We start from the raw sequence: 16,405 nt of genomic DNA on the forward strand, positions 1-16,405 counted from the left end.
GTCATGTTTTTTTCGTTGACAGCTACGGCTTACAGCTGCTGATCACAAACTTGCAGGATCCATTTCTGTTGTGAAATGTGAACCTTGCTGATTGATTACTCAGAAACAAGAGGATTTGTAAAAGTGAAAAAATTTTCAGCTTTTATGTTGAACATCTGGCCTGAAAGATAATGGATGCAGCAGGAAATCAGGTGCTATTAAAGTAACTCCACTTCTAAAACCACTTGCTTTGTTATGGGCAGGATCCCCTGATCTAGCAGTGTTTTAATTAGATCATATTACAAGCCAGTAATAAAATTCACACTTTAATACATTATGGGTCTCAATTATATTTTTATTATAAAAGTGTTACAAAAGAACAAACTATTCAAAAACTCTGTAAAATGACTGCAGACATTGGAGAGGGGTGATAAGAATTGTTGTCCCAAACACCTGGATAAATGATTGCAAATAAATAGCAGGCTACTTGGTACATACAGGAATTTCTTTTGTATCAAGTAAAATTTTCCAAATATAGAAGTCAAGACTGAGGGCTTTTTAGCTTGTTCTCTACTCCCTTTAAGTGGAGGGAGGAGTTGTTTCACAGAATGGTTGAAGTTGGAAGGGACCTCAAGGTCATGTTGTCTAACACTCCTGCTCAAAAGCAAGGTCACCTAGAGCTGGCTGCCAAGGTCCACAGATGACTTTTGAGTCTCCCCAATGATGGAGATAATTACTGATGAGATATTGACTGAAACAACACAAAACTTGTAACAACACCCAGTGAAATAAATAACTGCTTCTCCAGAGATCTGCAGGAAGTCACAGAAGCTCATTTGATATCTGTCCCACTTAAAATATTCCAACTGAGAAGATGGTAGAGTTAGATCACCTGGAAATACAACTGTTGACCCACACGGTTTTGTATGTCAGTTCACTGTGGTACCCCTTCTTCAAATAAGCAGAAAAGTGACAAGAACTACCGTATGCTCCTTGAACCAGGGGAAGAAAACCCCAAATGTGCTGTCTTATTGGCCAGAGACTGAACTGTTTCGTTCCCGCTGATTGGTTTTCTCCTGCTCCTGCATCCATCACATGACACTGATGTAGTCAGCAAAGGCCTGGGAGGAGTCCCACGAGTCGTTGACCACGCTGCACACAGCTTTGAGACGCCGAAGAGCTTCTTGAGCTGTTTCGGCATCCTGGTCCAGCCAATTTTGGAAGAGGCGGAGGTGTGTGAATTGAATCTGTCCCCCTCTCTGCTGGATGTGGCCTTCCAACTTCTTAGTGAACTCCAGGAGCCCATCAGGTTTGATGCAATTTGAGCTTTCCAGGGAAAGGAGGATAAAAAAAAAAAAAGTCATTAAGAGTCAAGGTTATAATTTGAGCAGTTTAAATTACTGTTCCTTCTAGTAGCTGCCTGGGCAGGTAGTTGAGCATGTTTCAATGTAAAGTACAACTTCCTTCAGCAATACAAAGCGGGAGCAGTCTGTTTTGATGAAAAACAAAACTGAAGCAGCGTAGTATGGAAGGCTGGAAGCTTTTTAAAACTATGATGGTAACCACTGACAAGTTAAACTCGCTCTTATGGCGTCCTTACTAGTGACTTGAGTAGACCTAGATATGGCCCTAAAATGATGTTGCACCCAAGCTACTGGTTAAGCAGTGCCAGGTGCACTTTGGTCTCATGGCAGCCATCAACTGCCTGGCCCAAGCAGTAAGTGACCATTTACCTTTTTCTTCTACAAAAAGCTGGGGAGCGTGTGTCAGGCCCCAGTGTTTCTAGGAGATTAAGAGGTCATTTCCCCTGCATAGATGTGTAAATAAATACAAAGTTGCATGCCGGACTTAATCTTGTGAGAGGCGCAGTAACAGTCGGGTGCAGATACAGATTCAGGATTCAAGGCTGCTGAAGGAGTGGCTGAGGCTAAATGAATTGTCAAGCCAGTGTACTCGGCAACCTGAGCCATTAGGATGTAAAGAAGAGGGGGAAGAAAAAAAATCAAGCAAACCAGTCATTGGTACTGCAGAAATATCACCCTCCACGTGCTTCATGAGGGTTACTGCCTTGTCTCTATGGCTATTCAGGCTCAAGAAGAAAGCAGCAGTTCGGGTTGAAGACCAGAGATGATGAAAGGAATGCAGAGGAGTATTCACAGGACCTGACAGAGGCAATGAGAGCATTCTCTCCCTGTTGCAGGGATGTGGGAACAGAGCTATTTATGCTGATGCCTAAGAATAAATGTATGTAGGGATGTTAGTTCTAACCTACAGCGCAGAAAGGACTTGCAGCAGCCTCCCATGGGAGCAACAAACCGAAGCTTCTTTTAAGACAGAGCTTGACTCCTTTGTAAAAGGGACAATGGAATGCCTCAGAGATGCTGGAAGTCCCTGAGGTTGCATGTGCCCCTTGCAGCATTTGCTAAGCTTTTCTTGGACACGCGTTCCCTTGAGGAAGGAACAAAACCATGCTCAGGCTTCTCCTGCTGTCTGAGCCCAGTTCAGCTCTGGCCCTCCCAAACCAAGAAATTTAGTGTGTTTAGAGCAGCGGAATACCTGACGTCCAGCTGGCAAAGAGAAGAGGAGGAATCTTCAGAGAAAATGTCTGCAAGGGCAACCAGCCTGTGATTCCCTAAGAGGGGAGAAACGCAAATGTTAGATGCAAACTGGGTACTGTCTTAAATTAAATGGCCACAGGGCTGGGATAACAGCACAGAAAAGAGGCTGTAAGTATATGCCTGCAGCAAAAGGGCACATCTCTGCAGCCTCAGTCTGTCCCCCTCAGTGGCCTAGAGTGAGCTCACCCCCCTGAGCATAGTGTTCAAGGCAATGGAAACATACGCTGATAGGGCAGTTTGTTTCACTAGAGAAATCCTGGTTTTGTTTGAGCAGTCAATATGCAGCTTTGTTTTAAAAATGGCCAAAACCACAGGGTTAAACACAAACCTTAGAAATTAATTATATTTCAGGTGATCCCAAGCTTTCCTGTTTCATTTCATTAAAAGAACAGAAACCAATATTCTGGATTTAACTGAAATTCATTTCTCAAACATTTCTACTTGGCCTGTGATCCAAAAAGACTATCGTTTCTGTAAATTCAGTTCCACTTGTTTGCCACAAACATTTCCTTTACTTGTTCTCATCCTTCCAGTGGCTGCCAACAGCTTTTAAGGCACAAAATGCCTGAACTTGGGCAAAACCCGCGCCTTTGAATGAGAAATAGTGCATCTGCTGCTGGATCTGTTCCTGTTAAAGGGTCTGAAGCAGATCAGTGTTCAGTCAAATCTCAAGTCCTGCTGATAATTGCTTTTGCTGCAGAGAAAAGCAACTGTAATGCCCGCGTAGCACCTGGGTTCTTGGTACATTTGCTGAACACAACAGAAATTCTGCCTTTAAAAAATGAACTCGGTGCTCTTTATTTTGTGAGCTAAATCCACTCTGTTCATGCATGTATTAAGTTCAGCATGGAGCTCACCAGCTAGCAGTGGTCCAACTCCAACCCTGAAGTTACCTCCAAAAGAGCTGGTCTAAGGACAGTGTCCCATAGCAAGATTCACAGTACGCACCAAGGCGATTCCCAGGCAGTTTGAGGCTCTTTAGAGATGAATTTCTTTTCACTGTATTGATTATTTCTGACAAAAACTCAGTAGTAGAGCTTTCAAACAGACGGCAGAAGGAAAACGTGATTTCTATGGAAGAAATGGATTGACAGTACACATTAGTACTCCCTGCGTGCTTCATTATTCCATAATTACATCCTGCAGACAGCTCCAGCCCCTAATCCGTACGCAAGAACAAAGCTCCCTCAGCAGTGGATTGCACACAACAGCACCACTGCTCTCTCACAGGAAGACAGCAGAGATCACACCCAGGGAAGTGGCTTTGCCAGCTGACCCAGTTAAAGGCTGATGTGCTCTGCAGGTTAAAAATCTTTGGTTTATAGCCAAGACTATGGACTGTTCTCTGCAGCATACACCAGCTCTGCAGCATACACCAGCTCTGCAGCTGCTCCTCTCTCTGCCCTGCTGGCACAAAGAACCAGACACGTTCCCACTCTGCCAACAGCTACAGATCTGCTCCAGGGACAGTGACATTTGGCTAAACCTTACACATCTGAAGATCACCTCTTAAACAACAGCCAGCCAAAAGCAGCCACCTGCAGCACCTCTCCAAGAACAGCACCCAGGTGTCTGCTGTACCTTGCAGGATGGGATCCTGAAGCAAAAGCAGAACTTCTTTCTGGTGCTCAGCCAAGTTCATATCATGAAAGCTCAGTTTCTTCAAATTTGGATTACACTCTAAAAGCAAAACAAGTTCTCAGATGAAGTACTGTACAGCCTTGGGATAAAAGATCCTGACCCAACTGCCAGCTAATGCCCAGAAACTGAGTTGGACTGTGGATAATTTGTCCTGGATTGTGGGTAATTAAAAAGGAACCAACCTGCTGTGCAGGATCATTCACATGCTCAGCACAGAAAGTGGGATGGCTGCCACCCATTTCCTTTTCTTGGGAGATTTCAGGGATGTCCACACTGAAGAAATGGACCCACCTGAGCTGGCTTCATGCTAAGGGATGGAAGATCACAGCAAGGAAGCTACTCTGTATGTCACAGTGATGCTACCTGCAAGTTAGCAGAGTACCTTTGAGCGCCTCCAAAAGGAGCCCAAGCTCCTGAGAACAAGGGAGTGTGGCGCTGTCAAGGGACAACTGCTGGAGGGACTTTGATGCCTTGAGCACTGGCAGCAGAAACGTGGTGTGCAGAGGTTCCCTGGGGAATCGGATCTCCAGCTGCTCCAGGCAGCTCTCTAAGGGACGAAAAACAAACAACAATGAAAGAGATTGGTCTGGAGCTAGGTCCTAGAGCAAGTAAGAAGTCCACGTGCCTGACGTGACTATCATTTAGGTTGGTAGAAAGTACCTATGTGACATGCCCTGCCTCGTAGAGCTCTATGGCAACTCAGACCTATGGTAATGTAAATCACTTAAGGCTCATTTCAGGACTCTTACCAGATTGCAGGGCCAACAACTTCCACTATGTTCTGGGAGTGAAACGACGTTTGAGAAAAGATCACCCGTTACGCACAAACCAGTCAGCATCTTCCCAGAGCACAGCTCTTCACTGACCCCGCTCCATTCTCACTCAAGCTTTGGTTACTGCTTTTCTGGTCATCCAAGGACTAATAAGGGCAATGAGACCTGTGAGCTGAGAACATGCTGCTATAGCTCCCAGACTGTAATCCAGAGGCTTGGGCAGTGCTTTGCCATCATGTGTGGTATTGTGATTATCAAGAGATGGTTTCCCTCTGCTTAAAGGTCCATCTAAGGCTTAGAGCCTCACAGTCAATAGGATGGACAAAGCAGAAGCTCCCAACCAATTTACAGATCTGGTGAATACGCTCCCTGTGGGCTGTGTGGACAGTCAGTGCAGGTTATGACTGGCCCTGTACAAAGCTGATGTTGCAGCAGGTTGGCATACAGCAGTAAAATGCTTTGTCCAAAATGCAGGCTCCACAGAACATGTCACAAACTACAAATGACAAACTGTAACACCATCTAAATCAGAAAGGTGAGGCTGTAATTGCTTAATTACACACCACTGTAACAGTGCAGAGTTCAAATCTGCTTGCAAAGCTTTTATGGCTTTATCTGCCTGCTACATCCTGGTCATCGCTCAGAATGATGATTCCTACCTGGAATTTCTGCCTCACTGCAGCTTGGATTCGCCTCTGGCCTGTTCCCTTCCAGCTGGTTTTTGAGGTCGAAGCTGACTGAGACCGTGTGGAGCTGAGGAAAGGCACTCAGGATGCAGCAAACAAGCTCCATGCAAGGCATGTGGGAGAAGACGTCGCTCACGCGCACCACGCGGAGGTGGCAGTCCAAGTGACGGGAGAGGGCCCGGAGCCCAGAGAGGATGCAGAAGATGTTAGCACCCAGCCCTGGAACAGCATTTGTACAGAAAGGTGTTAGATGTGCCTGTACAGACACCAATGCACACGCAGCTGGAGCTGCACCAACGGCCAAGCAACCTAAGTCAAAGGCTAAACTCACAGACTGCTTTATCCACACGTTCTTAAGCTACAGCACTGACGGTGTATACAGGAGATAGAGATCTAGCTCTCCCTTCATCCTCTCTGGATGGTTAAGCACAAGGCCAGGAGCTGTTCCGGGGCAGGAGGGCCCCATTCTCTCCTTTAAACAAGTCCTCACACCCATTAACCATCTCTACTGATGCCATTCTCAAGATCAGGTATGGATACCCTTACAATGCCCACTCCAGTCAGAATAAAATCAGGGTAAACCCGAGCAATAAGTCAGACCATTAGACTAAGGCTGGAAGGAAGCATCCTGTTCATACCACTAACCGTTGTAAGACAGAACCAAGTTCTCTAAAGACACCCAGGAGCTCAGTAGGTTACTCAGTGTTCGACATGTCTCCCCAGTCAAAGGAATAGAGAACAATTCCAGCGTGGACACACTTCGGAAACGGTGAGCAGCTTTCAGAGAAAAGATCCCAGCAGATCCTCTTTTCTTACAGCCAGCATGGCTAGTGCATGGAGATCCTGGGGAGGAACTAGTGCAGTTCTCAGCGTTTTCTCCCTCTGTGGTGCTGTTTTTGTCAAGTAACCCTGAATTTTCCTCTCTAGCAACAGTAAAAACAAAATCATACAGGTCTTCTGGGTCACCATATGGTCCCCTGCTTCGTCTGAGGCAGCGACGTTTCTTCCCTACCGCAGATTTCAGCGTTCTGCGTGTCTTTCGAAGAACGGCGTGACAGGACAGCTGGTCTGAGATGCAATGAGAAGACCCTCCCTGAAGGCTGGTGTGGTCACAGGGCACCTTGCTGCTTGCCTCCTCACATGCTTGGTTTTGCAGAGGACTTCTTGGTCTGGAGAGGACAGAGTTCAGGCAAGCATCAGCCCTGTATCCCTTCACTTCCGCATCAGCCTCCTCCAGGGCCCTGGGGAATCCCTTCTGGTTCTCACCATTGCTCCACTCCCTCTCATCGCAATGGCCCGTCTCTGCTAGCTCTTGTGCTGACTCCTGGCTTTGGGCTTTGTCCTCCTCTCTGCAAAGGCCACATGGGCTGCTGTGATACGAGAGGGCATTTCCCGAGCGCCAAAACCCAGCACTCATGCTCAAAATAAGAATGAGAAGAACTGTGTCTGGAACAGGCCAGGAATACACGGAGACTTGGCTGACAGAGCCATGGTGAACCAGCCGGTGAAGAAGTAAAACCAGCGAACGCCTGATGGACTGGTCGGAGGAGAGGAGGTGCTGGAACTTCAGGATCCGCAGGGAGCCAGCCAGGTTTTCAAGCACTTTCTGGTTGTGCGCAGCAGTGAGCTCCACCGCGTCCTGCAGCATGTTGCAGAGGGTAAGCTGGGAGACGTGCGGGGAGCTGTGGAGCAGTGGCGAAAAGTGATGGTCATTGAGACGCCAGTCAGAGGAAACATCCAAGACACCGTGAAGAACGTTTGAGAAGAATGTTTCAAGGAACTTCTTCCTCCAACAGGTTATATTCTGCAATTAAATTACCTTAGAGTCAACCAGGGTAAACCCTATTCAACAGGACCACATTAATAAAAAGTCAGCTACAATTTTTCTCGTTCTTTTTAAGTTAAATTATTGCTACCTGCTGAGCTGGTAAACATGGTGTCCAAAAAAACCCTACTGCTAGCGCAACTGAGACTACCTTCCTAATTCTCAACATCCTTCCTTATTATATTTGTTGAAAAACTGAGTTACTCATCACTATCTCTTCATCCTGCTTTTGGCCTAATTAAAACATACTCAGTGGTCTGAAGCTCACCTATGTTTTTGCCTATTAAAAACCACATCATCAGGAGTTTTCTTCCCACGTGTCTATTCATAGGCTGTGCTTAAGCTGGCTGTTACCTATTCTTTTGTGATGCTGAATCAATGGAGCTGCTTCCATTTTCCTATGTAAACCCGTTCTTCCAAACTCACTGTCTTCTGTAAGTATTTTTCTAGTGCTTTCTAAGACATCAGCACATTTTTTTGCCAGTGTAGGTGTGAGCATGACATAAGATACTGTTTTTATCCTCTGTTTCCCTAAGAGTTACATCTCGAAAGAGAGGATTTATTCTCTCGGCAAACTGACTGTTATGAGACAAAGGGTGTGGCTGTACACTACAGTTCTCTTCAGGAACCCCGTTTCCCAAAATTATTGTAATTCCAGGGTCATGCCTTGGTCGAGAGCTCCACGAACACTTATAAACAAGTGCCAGCAATCGCTCAGAGGTGGCCAGCAGCACCAGCAGGCTTCAAAATGAAACCTCGCGGAAGAAACCCACGTTGTGCCCCTTCTCCTGCCGTCAGTGTTTCCTCACCTCCGAGTTGGGTGGCCTGGTTTTCATCACATCATCCCACAGCTTGCGCCAGATGGGCTGTGTTGAGAGGCCTGGGAAAGAAAAATAATCAACTGGGCACTTTCACCCCTCCTCCCTATCCGAGCGCCCTGCCCTGGAGCTCACAGGGGCGCTGGGCAGACGAGGGGCAGCTCTGGGGGACGCAGACCTGGACCCCCACGGCAAAAAGATGGTGCTTTGGAGGGGAAGACCACCATCTTTTAAGGGATGTGGGTTCAAAAATGACATGTTTTGTTGGTCCTTGAAAGGAGCCGAGTTACAGCAGGGCCCGCACTGCTGCATGAACCCTGCCTGGGTACGGGATGGGGCTCAACGTTTTGGATGTGGGGAGGTGGCCAGGCCACGTCTGATGGCAGGGTCTGCGCTCCGGGGCTGTCCCCCTCTTGGAAGAGGGGTTTGTCCCTCCGGCCTGGAGCTCCCATTTCCAGCCTGGAGGGATTCATCCCTCCCGAGCGGGTTCCTCTCCAGCTGGGGGTCCCTCCGGTGTGGGGCTCACTTCTCCAGGTCGGGGGCATCCCCCCAGTGTGTGTGTGGGGGGGGAGCTGTCCACCCTCGTCAGTTTTTGCGGGGCTCCTCCCTCCCCCCTAAGGGTTTGTCGCCGTCCCCGTCGGTGTCACCTGCTCTCCGCGCGGCGTCCTCGGCCCGCTCGAGGCGGAAGACAGTGAGAAGCGGCAGGAGACCCCGCAGGAGGTGTCCGGGCAGCGCTGCGGAGAGCCAGAGGGAGACGGCGGCAGGATGCGGGCAGGCCTCAGGCCCCGCGCCCCGCCGCCCCGCGCCGCCCGCGCCTTACCCCAGACGTCCCGCTCCAGGGCCCCCATGCTGCGGCTCACCGCCGCCGCGCTCAGCGCGAACAGGCTACGCGGACCCTCCGCCGCCATCTTGGGAAGAGACACGCCCCATTCCCCCACCCCCACCCCGTCCGCGCGCCGCCGCTGCCGCCATCTTGGGAGGAGGAGGGAGCGGGCGGCCATATTGGGGAGGTCGCATCAAGCGGGGCCGGACAAGTCGGCAGCGGCAGCCAGGCCGAGCCAGCCTCCAAAGTTGCGATCCTCAGAAAAAAGAGCGAAAAGAAGGCCGGGAACGGCGCGGTGGCCGTCTTGAGACCATTACAGGCGCAGCCGCCGTCGGCTGCCATGTTTGGAAGGGAAGCGCTCAGGTCTGAAGCCCCACCCGCTGCTGGCGGCGGTCCCAGCGCCCTGCGGGAGGGCGCTTCCGCTTCCGGGGCGGACAGCGGCACTTCCGGTGGGTGACCGTGGCGAGTCCTTCTGGGCGGCGGGAGCGGAGCCATGGGGCTGCGGGATACTGTTGTTCATGCCGGCGAGCCTGAGGTGAGACGGGACGGGACGGGACGGGACGGGACGGGGCGGCGGGGGCCGCGACGGAGCCCCGAGGTCTGTCGGTAACAGCTGTGCTTTCTTTTTTTTTTTCCCCAGGAGGAGGAGGAGGAAGAGCTGGTGGTAAGACGCGGAGTGGGGCTAGGGGGGGCCTGGGCCGCCCCTGCCCGGGGAGCTGGCAGGCCTCGGCGGCGGCGGTGGAGGCCCGTAGCCTCTGCAGGGACTCGTTGCTCCTAGGGGAAGACGTATAGGATATACGGCTCCCTGCTAAAGCGAGAGCCTCGGGGGAGAAACGGCGTTTTGAGGTCTCCTTGTTCTCACGGCAGTCCCGTCTCTGCAGGATCCCTTAACCACCATCCGTGAGCACTGCGAGCAGATGGAGAAATGTGCGAAGGCGCGGGAGCGGCTGGAGCTGTGCGATGCGCGGGTCTCCTCCAGGTCCCAGACAGAAGAGCAGTGCACAGAGGAGCTCTTTGACTTCCTGCACGCCAGGGACCACTGTGTAAGTGCAGCACCCGTGGATGCCACGGCCCTGCTGGTGCTGGGAGCAGAGCTGCCTTTAGCCATGCTTCTGAGAGTGCAAACAGTTCAAGTGTGAGATGTGGTAGCTGTTCAGTCACAGTGAGCTCTGAAGAATTGTGAGCCGTGATGCTTTTTCTTGTTAAATGCTTGGTTTCTCCATGTTACAACAGTTCCAGCTGGGATTTGGTAGGTTATGAAACAAATAAGTCAAACACAGTGTTTCTGCCCTGGAAATGACACTTCGCTATTTCAGTGTTGTTTGCTATTTTAAAGTTAAACCTTTTTAACCTGAGGTGAAACTTTGTAAGAAATCTCAGCTTGTCAGTTTTCTTGAATGACTTGTTGCAAAACAACGAGAAGAGGGTAAGACCCTGCTGATTTCCAGCCCTAAAGTATGAGTTACCCAGTGCTTTGTCTCTTTTCAGGTTGCCCACAAACTCTTTAAGAGCCTGAAGTGAAGGCGAGTGTTATTGTCCATCTGCTTCCCCAGCTGGTGGCAGCAGTTCCTGGATCCACAGTATGGTTTGCCGCCCATTCATTGTCCATGCCAAGTGTAAATGAAACGGCTTCCTGGCAGCGACTGAGCGTCAGCGTGTCACTGCGTCTCTTCTCGTGGAAGATGCACAGTGGCGCAAAAAAAACATGTTGATGTTCTGTAATTTTCCATATTAAACATTCAAAGTTCCCATGGAATTACTCTCCATTTATTTCCTGGTTCTTATGCTTCTGCCTTGTACTGGGTTAACATGAAATTAGCGGGGGTCAGAGGCCAGTTTTTGGGGGGAGACTTTTTCCTCACTTGTGGGAATGTCCTTTTTGTGCAGCCGTGATGCGCAGCGGCTGGAGGGCGATACCACAGGGGTGAATTTGTCTGTTGGAGCCACAAAGATTATTTCCAAGCTCTGCGAGACCAATATTGGTCACACAGTGAGTTCTGACTAAGTTAAACTAAAAGGAATAACCCTTTTCTAGGAGAAGTTTCTGTGCTTTGTGGGAAAACTGTCAGCTCTCCCTCACTGTCACCTACTGCTGCCAGCGGCTGGAAGAGCCTCCTGGCTGCGGTTGGCTTTGGGTTCTTGCTCTGAGTGACTGACCATATGGCTGCAGATGGGCATGGTGGTGGTTTCCACCTGCTCGAACCCTGAGCAGAGCGTGAAGGGTCACCTGGGGCAATCAAAGCCCTTCTGTGTGAGTCACCAACCCCTTCTGCTGACCAGGGACTGTCCTGCAGAAGGGTCAAGTTCATGCTCTGCCTGTTTTTCTTGAGTAGGATGTTTAATAGCAGGAAAACTGATGTTTCACAGGCCAGCGAGTCCTATTCTTCAAGGTGAAAAAAAAACACCTTTAAATCTGGCTGTTCTTTATCAATGTGGCAGTCTCTAAACCTTTTGCTGGTGGATTTTGAGTCTAACCCTTAGTGGATTGAAACGAAGCAATTGGATGAAGTGTAGCATGTTAATATTAGGAGTTTTGGGTTTTTTTTTTTTTGTTGCACAGGGTCCGGAAAGAAGGTGCCGGGCTGTGTGCTCTTCTCCCGCCGCAGAGCCCCGTTTGTTGCCGGATCTTTTTCAGCAGCCGATGCCCCGACCCGGTTCCTCCGTCCCCGGTGCGGGGAGAAGGTGGGGACGGGGGATCCCAGGCGGGGCCTGTCCGCTCGGGGGCGGTGCCGGTGCCGGTGCCGGTCCCGCCCCGGAAGGTGCGGCGGCGGCGCCGGGGGGTGATGGCGGCGGCGCTGGGCGGGCGGGCGGCGGTGGGGATGGTGCTGCTGCTGCTGCGGCGGGGGCCGCCGCCGCCGGGGCTGGGGCCGGTACCGCGCCGGCACCGGTACAAGGAGAAGTGGGTGAGCGGGTCCCCACTGCATTCCCCTTCCTATCCCCTTTCTCCCCCATCCCGCCTTCCTTACGCCGCCGCTTGCCCACCCCGCTTTGCACCCCCTCTGCCTCCCCGTTTTACCCCGGTTATGTTGCTCATTTCACCCCCCTCACCCACTGCACCCCCATTACACCACTCCGAACACAGCCCTTCCCCTCCTCCTGTGCCCACCTTGTGCCCACAGCCCCATTCAACCATTCCTGGTCCTTAACCTCCCCCCCCCCCCAAGGGACCACCAACCGATGGGTTTCGGGGGTACAGTCACTTTCTGGGGCTGCAGAAAGTCCCCAGGGACTTTTGGCAGCACAGAACCCCGTGCTGGATTCTCCCAGAAAACCATTGAGACTGGGGGAGGGAGTGGGGGTGGACACACACTGGGATGTCGAGGTATTTTGCCTTTTAACATATTAACATAACCTCTGATATTTTTGTCCTTTCCCCCCCCAAGGCTGCCACGGCCCCCCGCATCCCACCCACGCGGTTGGCCCTGCACCACTTCGACGTGACCTACAGCCTGCAGCTGAAGGACCTGTGGCCCTCCGTCCGCGCCGGCCTGCTCTGCGAGCAGAAGTACGGCGCCCTCCTCAACAGCTTCTCCGCTGTCGACCACGTCGCCCAAGAGCTGGAGCTGCTGAACGCCACCGATTTTGTTGCCGAAGCCCCCAAAAAGGCGCAGCAACGGCAGCGGGGTGCAGCTGCGGAGGAAGCGGGGAGGGGGGAAAGCATGTCTGGCGAGGGCAGGACGGTGATGCAGGCAGAGATGTCACCGCCAAATCGTGCCTCCATCGGCTCCAACATCAAGTGCTACACCTTCCCCAGGGGCGACATCACCCGCTTTCGCCCTGCACGGTGAGACAGACCGCCCGCTGTCGCTGCCAGCCTTGGGGGGGGTGAGCACCCGCTGCTTCTGTATGTCCCCATCGTCACCTCCAACTGCTCTTCTCTTTTCCCCTCACATGTTTGTTTGTTTGTTTGTTTGTTTGTTTTACGCAAACTGGTGATTTCCAGGCCGGATGCTCTGGGGCTCCTCGACTATTATCTCATGGACGCAGCATCTCTCCTGCCCGTCCTGGCACTCAATGTGCAGCCGGATGACTTTGTCCTCGACCTCTGTGCGGCTCCGGGCGGCAAGACCCTGGCTCTGCTGCAGACGGGGCTTTGTGGTAAGTGGCGGTGGGCGTTCCGTGTCCCCGTGTGAAAAACAGGGCTGGGAGAGCGTGCTGTGCCCATTAACGTCTGACCGTTAATCGTCTCTGCTTACAAGAGTTGGGAATCAGGTGTGGGTTTGCAAGAGTCACATTCCCAGTGTGCCTGTTTGGTCCTCTCAGGGCATCTGGCAGCTAACGACATCTCCGTTTCCCGGACAAAGAGGCTGTACCAGATTCTCCATAGCTACCTTCCCAGAGAAATCAGGGAAACCGTGAGTGTCACGTCCTACGATGGAAGAGACTGGGAGCAGCTGGAAGGTGGCACTTTCCATAAGGTAGGTGATAGGGAACTGGTGAAGATAAACCCGTCTAGTTCGCTTTCCTCCTGTTTCAGAGGAAGACAGCAGCTTATCCTACAGTATAAATGTATAGCTTTCCATAATCTTAAACGCAGAGAAAGAGAGAAGACTAAGCCACATACGGAGCAATATTTCCTCCTGCTGTACCCTTCCTGCAGGATCTGGCGCATATGGACATCCGGAGCTGTACCTTTATTTACCTGTGTAATACCCCTTAAAAATCCCGTTCATCACCTGGAAGGGGTTAAATGTGAAGATTAGATAATTCTTGGTTCTCAGCCGTGTCCAGCCACGGGAGCTGGGTTCGTTACCCCGGGAGGTGTCCCTGCAGGAGCTCCGGCTGCGCGGGGTTTCAGCCGTAGGTGCTGCCCTAATGCCTGCCAGGAAGACGCGCGGAGTCGAAACGTTAAACGAGGATGCGCGGTGATGTTATCTGCCGTTTGCGTGCCTGTTTGCACATCCCCAAAACGCAAAAGCAGCCAAACGAGTTGCAGTTCAGCGTGGGTGCACACCTGCGCTCGGGCAGCATCAGCCGGGCAAGGTACCGAGAGCTGCCCGGTGGCGTGGCAGGGCTGGGGGGCGTTGGGCAAGGGACAGGTGGCACTGGGAGACTCGCTGGTCCTGGCCTGGGCTGAGGACTGATGCAGGACCTCTGCTGCTGCAGGTCCTGGTGGATGTGCCCTGCACGACGGACAGGCACTCTGTCATGGAGCAGGACAACAACATCTTCCACAGGAGAAGAACCAAGGAGCGTCAGATGTTGCCCATGCTGCAGCTGCAGCTGCTGATGTGAGTGAGCTCGAGGCTGCTGTTTTGGTGCTATTCGTGTCACGGTAACAGCTCTCCATGGCCAGCGCTGAAACCTCCTCTGAATTTATGTGTCCCCAACTGGGAAATGTGGATACTGTGTGTATTTTTCTGGAATGGCAATAGTTGAACACATGAAATCATACGAAGTGTAAGAAGGTGCAGATGTTCTCGGTTCGATCAAGTGTCCTTTCTGTCCCCAGCAGTAGCTGTAGGAGGTGGGGAGGAGGGTCTCAGGAATAGGATGGGGATAGGGTTGTGTTTTCGTGTGATTATCTCCCAGGTCCCAGCAGTCAGCCTCAGGGCATTCCTGAGTGTCCGCATCTCCCGGCACATGGGAGGACGTGGGGACGCTTCATCACCCCATTTCTCTGGGAAGGCTGGATGGGCTGACTGCGGGCTGGGGCAATCAGGAAACAGATTAGAGAGTCCCATGGCAGCGCTTGAACTGCGAGAACCTCTTCCCCTGTTCGTGCTTTTATGCCATTCCTTCGGAGGTGAGCGCAGGATTACTCCTTCCAGCTGCTCTCCGGTAGCGTCTCTCCCATGTTAAGTACTTTATCCATCTAAACATCTATTTGACCCATATTGCCCAGGTCTAAAACAGTCCTCAACTTGCAGTGACACAGTGAGGCTGCTGAGCCTGTGGAGGTCAAGGAGGTTTGTCTCGCCTCCTATGAGTTACGTGCTGGCTTCCCAGTTTCGGTGGGTGGGAATGCTGGTGTCCCACACAGTCCTCTTCTTCCCCTGAGTGTGTGCGTGTGTTCATCTTGCCTGCAGGGCCGGGATCCTCGCTACCAAGCCGGGAGGAGAGGTGGTGTATTCGACGTGCTCCCTCTCCTCGCTGCAGAACGAGTACGTGATCGAGAGAGCGGTAGAAGTTGCAGAAACCCAGTATAACATCAGCATCCGCGTCGAGGACTTGAGCCACTTCAGGACGCTCTTCCAGGACACGTTTTCCTTCTTCTCGGATTGCCGGCTGGGGGAGCTTGTTCTGCCTCACCTCACAGCCAACTTTGGACCTATGTATTTCTGCAAATTACGTCGGATGTAGAAGGGGTGTCAGGCCATACCTGCTGGCTAGCAGGAGATACCCCAAATTTCCAGGGAAAGCCAAACTCCTTTATATTTATTTTTCTTTTTAAAATGTCCCAAAGGAAGCCTGCTTTTTTATTACAGATGTAGAGAATAAATGAGAGAGACTTGCTGTGAGTCTCCTGAATATTTATCTGAGACTGAGGTGTTTAATCTAGGGAAGAGAGAGAGGTCTTTTCAGAGGGAGCCATTTGTCCATCCGTCTCAGGACGGGGTAAATGGCCCTGTGTGGATGCTGCTCTCTCCCTCCTGTCTGACTGCTTTGATCCTACAGGTTTGTAGGCTCAAAGGGTTTATGTAGGTTTGGGTTAATAAACACCATCTGGGAATCTCAGCCTTTCTGTCCCAGATCTCACCATCTGCGTAATTGAGTTGCATCTGTCTCTGCTTATCTCTTACCTTCGGAAAGAGCAGCCTGAGGTCCTGAAATAAGAGGTTCCTAAGAATACCCCCTGCTGTGAGCTTGGAAATGTGCTTGGGATGCTCCAGATCTGGTGGTGGAACGAGCTTGGTGCTGTGGAAAAGCCAGTGACTGTTCCCGTCCCTCACGGACAGGAAAGTTGTGGCTGAGAGGGAAGATGTGAACACTGCCATGGTAGATGCCATTTAATGTCCAGTGGGAAGGTGTTTGTATGATTTTGAGTAATAACTGTGTATTCGTGTAGTCATGGCCATCAGTGAAGGATTACTGGAGTTTATGATAAGGGTTGCTTAATAGCTACATTTTTATTTTTGTGAGCAAAATACGGAGATGGGGAGGGTAGACGTGTCCTTACAGGGCAGCCCATTGTTGCATCCATACGAATTCACTCCAGTGCCAGCAAGAAAATACTGTAATCCTTTTCTCTCAGCATCATTCTGCTTCTGTGCGAAGCAGCATACGTGAAAATGAGGGTGA

At 51.2% G+C, this 16,405-nt stretch overlaps 3 protein-coding genes across 3 annotated transcripts; 2 read left to right on the forward strand and 1 right to left on the reverse strand.

Annotated features, from left to right (window-relative positions):
- Positions 1-319: 319 nt before the first annotated feature.
- LRRC41 (leucine rich repeat containing 41) lies at positions 320-9,248 on the reverse strand (the record flags this gene model as incomplete). Its single annotated transcript, XM_082483528.1, is given in 12 exon segments — positions 320-1,305; positions 2,536-2,611; positions 3,546-3,668; positions 4,179-4,277; positions 4,621-4,785; positions 5,671-5,916; positions 6,343-7,501; positions 8,332-8,415; positions 8,418-8,447; positions 8,867-8,946; positions 8,949-9,074; positions 9,161-9,248. Coding segments are annotated over 12 exon segments (2,511 nt in total). The 3' UTR covers positions 320-1,070.
- Positions 9,249-9,589: 341 nt separating this feature from the next.
- UQCRH (ubiquinol-cytochrome c reductase hinge protein) lies at positions 9,590-10,911 on the forward strand. The gene is made up of 4 exons (XM_082484294.1): positions 9,590-9,698; positions 9,804-9,827; positions 10,045-10,206; positions 10,652-10,911. Exons 1-4 carry the CDS (start codon positions 9,657-9,659, stop codon positions 10,682-10,684), a joined length of 261 nt encoding a protein of 86 aa, XP_082340420.1. The 5' UTR covers positions 9,590-9,656; the 3' UTR covers positions 10,685-10,911.
- Positions 10,912-11,033: 122 nt separating this feature from the next.
- Positions 11,034-15,640, forward strand: NSUN4 (NOP2/Sun RNA methyltransferase 4; the record flags this gene model as incomplete). Its single annotated transcript, XM_082484063.1, has 8 exons — positions 11,034-11,153; positions 11,334-11,414; positions 11,770-12,066; positions 12,547-12,947; positions 13,107-13,261; positions 13,427-13,581; positions 14,270-14,394; positions 15,193-15,640. 8 exons carry the CDS (start codon positions 11,034-11,036, stop codon positions 15,464-15,466), a joined length of 1,608 nt encoding a protein of 535 aa, XP_082340189.1. The 3' UTR covers positions 15,467-15,640.
- Between the last annotated feature and the right edge of the window lie 765 nt (positions 15,641-16,405).

This window comes from Vanellus vanellus (genome assembly GCF_965231255.1).
Source record: "Vanellus vanellus genome assembly, chromosome: 5".
Lineage (NCBI taxonomy): Eukaryota > Metazoa > Chordata > Aves > Charadriiformes > Charadriidae > Vanellus > Vanellus vanellus.

What these genes read in the sequence shown, in the direction of transcription:
- UQCRH (XM_082484294.1), top strand. Translation starts at nt 9,657, where the DNA reads ATGGGGCTGCGGGATACTGTTGTTCATGCCGGCGAGCCTGAG. An exon ending in AGGAGGAGGAAGAGCTGGTG is followed by an intron (nt 9,828 to 10,044) that starts GTAAGACGCGGA and finishes CCGTCTCTGCAG; the next exon opens with GATCCCTTAACCACCATCCG. An exon ending in TGCACGCCAGGGACCACTGT is followed by an intron (nt 10,207 to 10,651) that starts GTAAGTGCAGCA and finishes GTCTCTTTTCAG; the next exon opens with GTTGCCCACAAACTCTTTAA.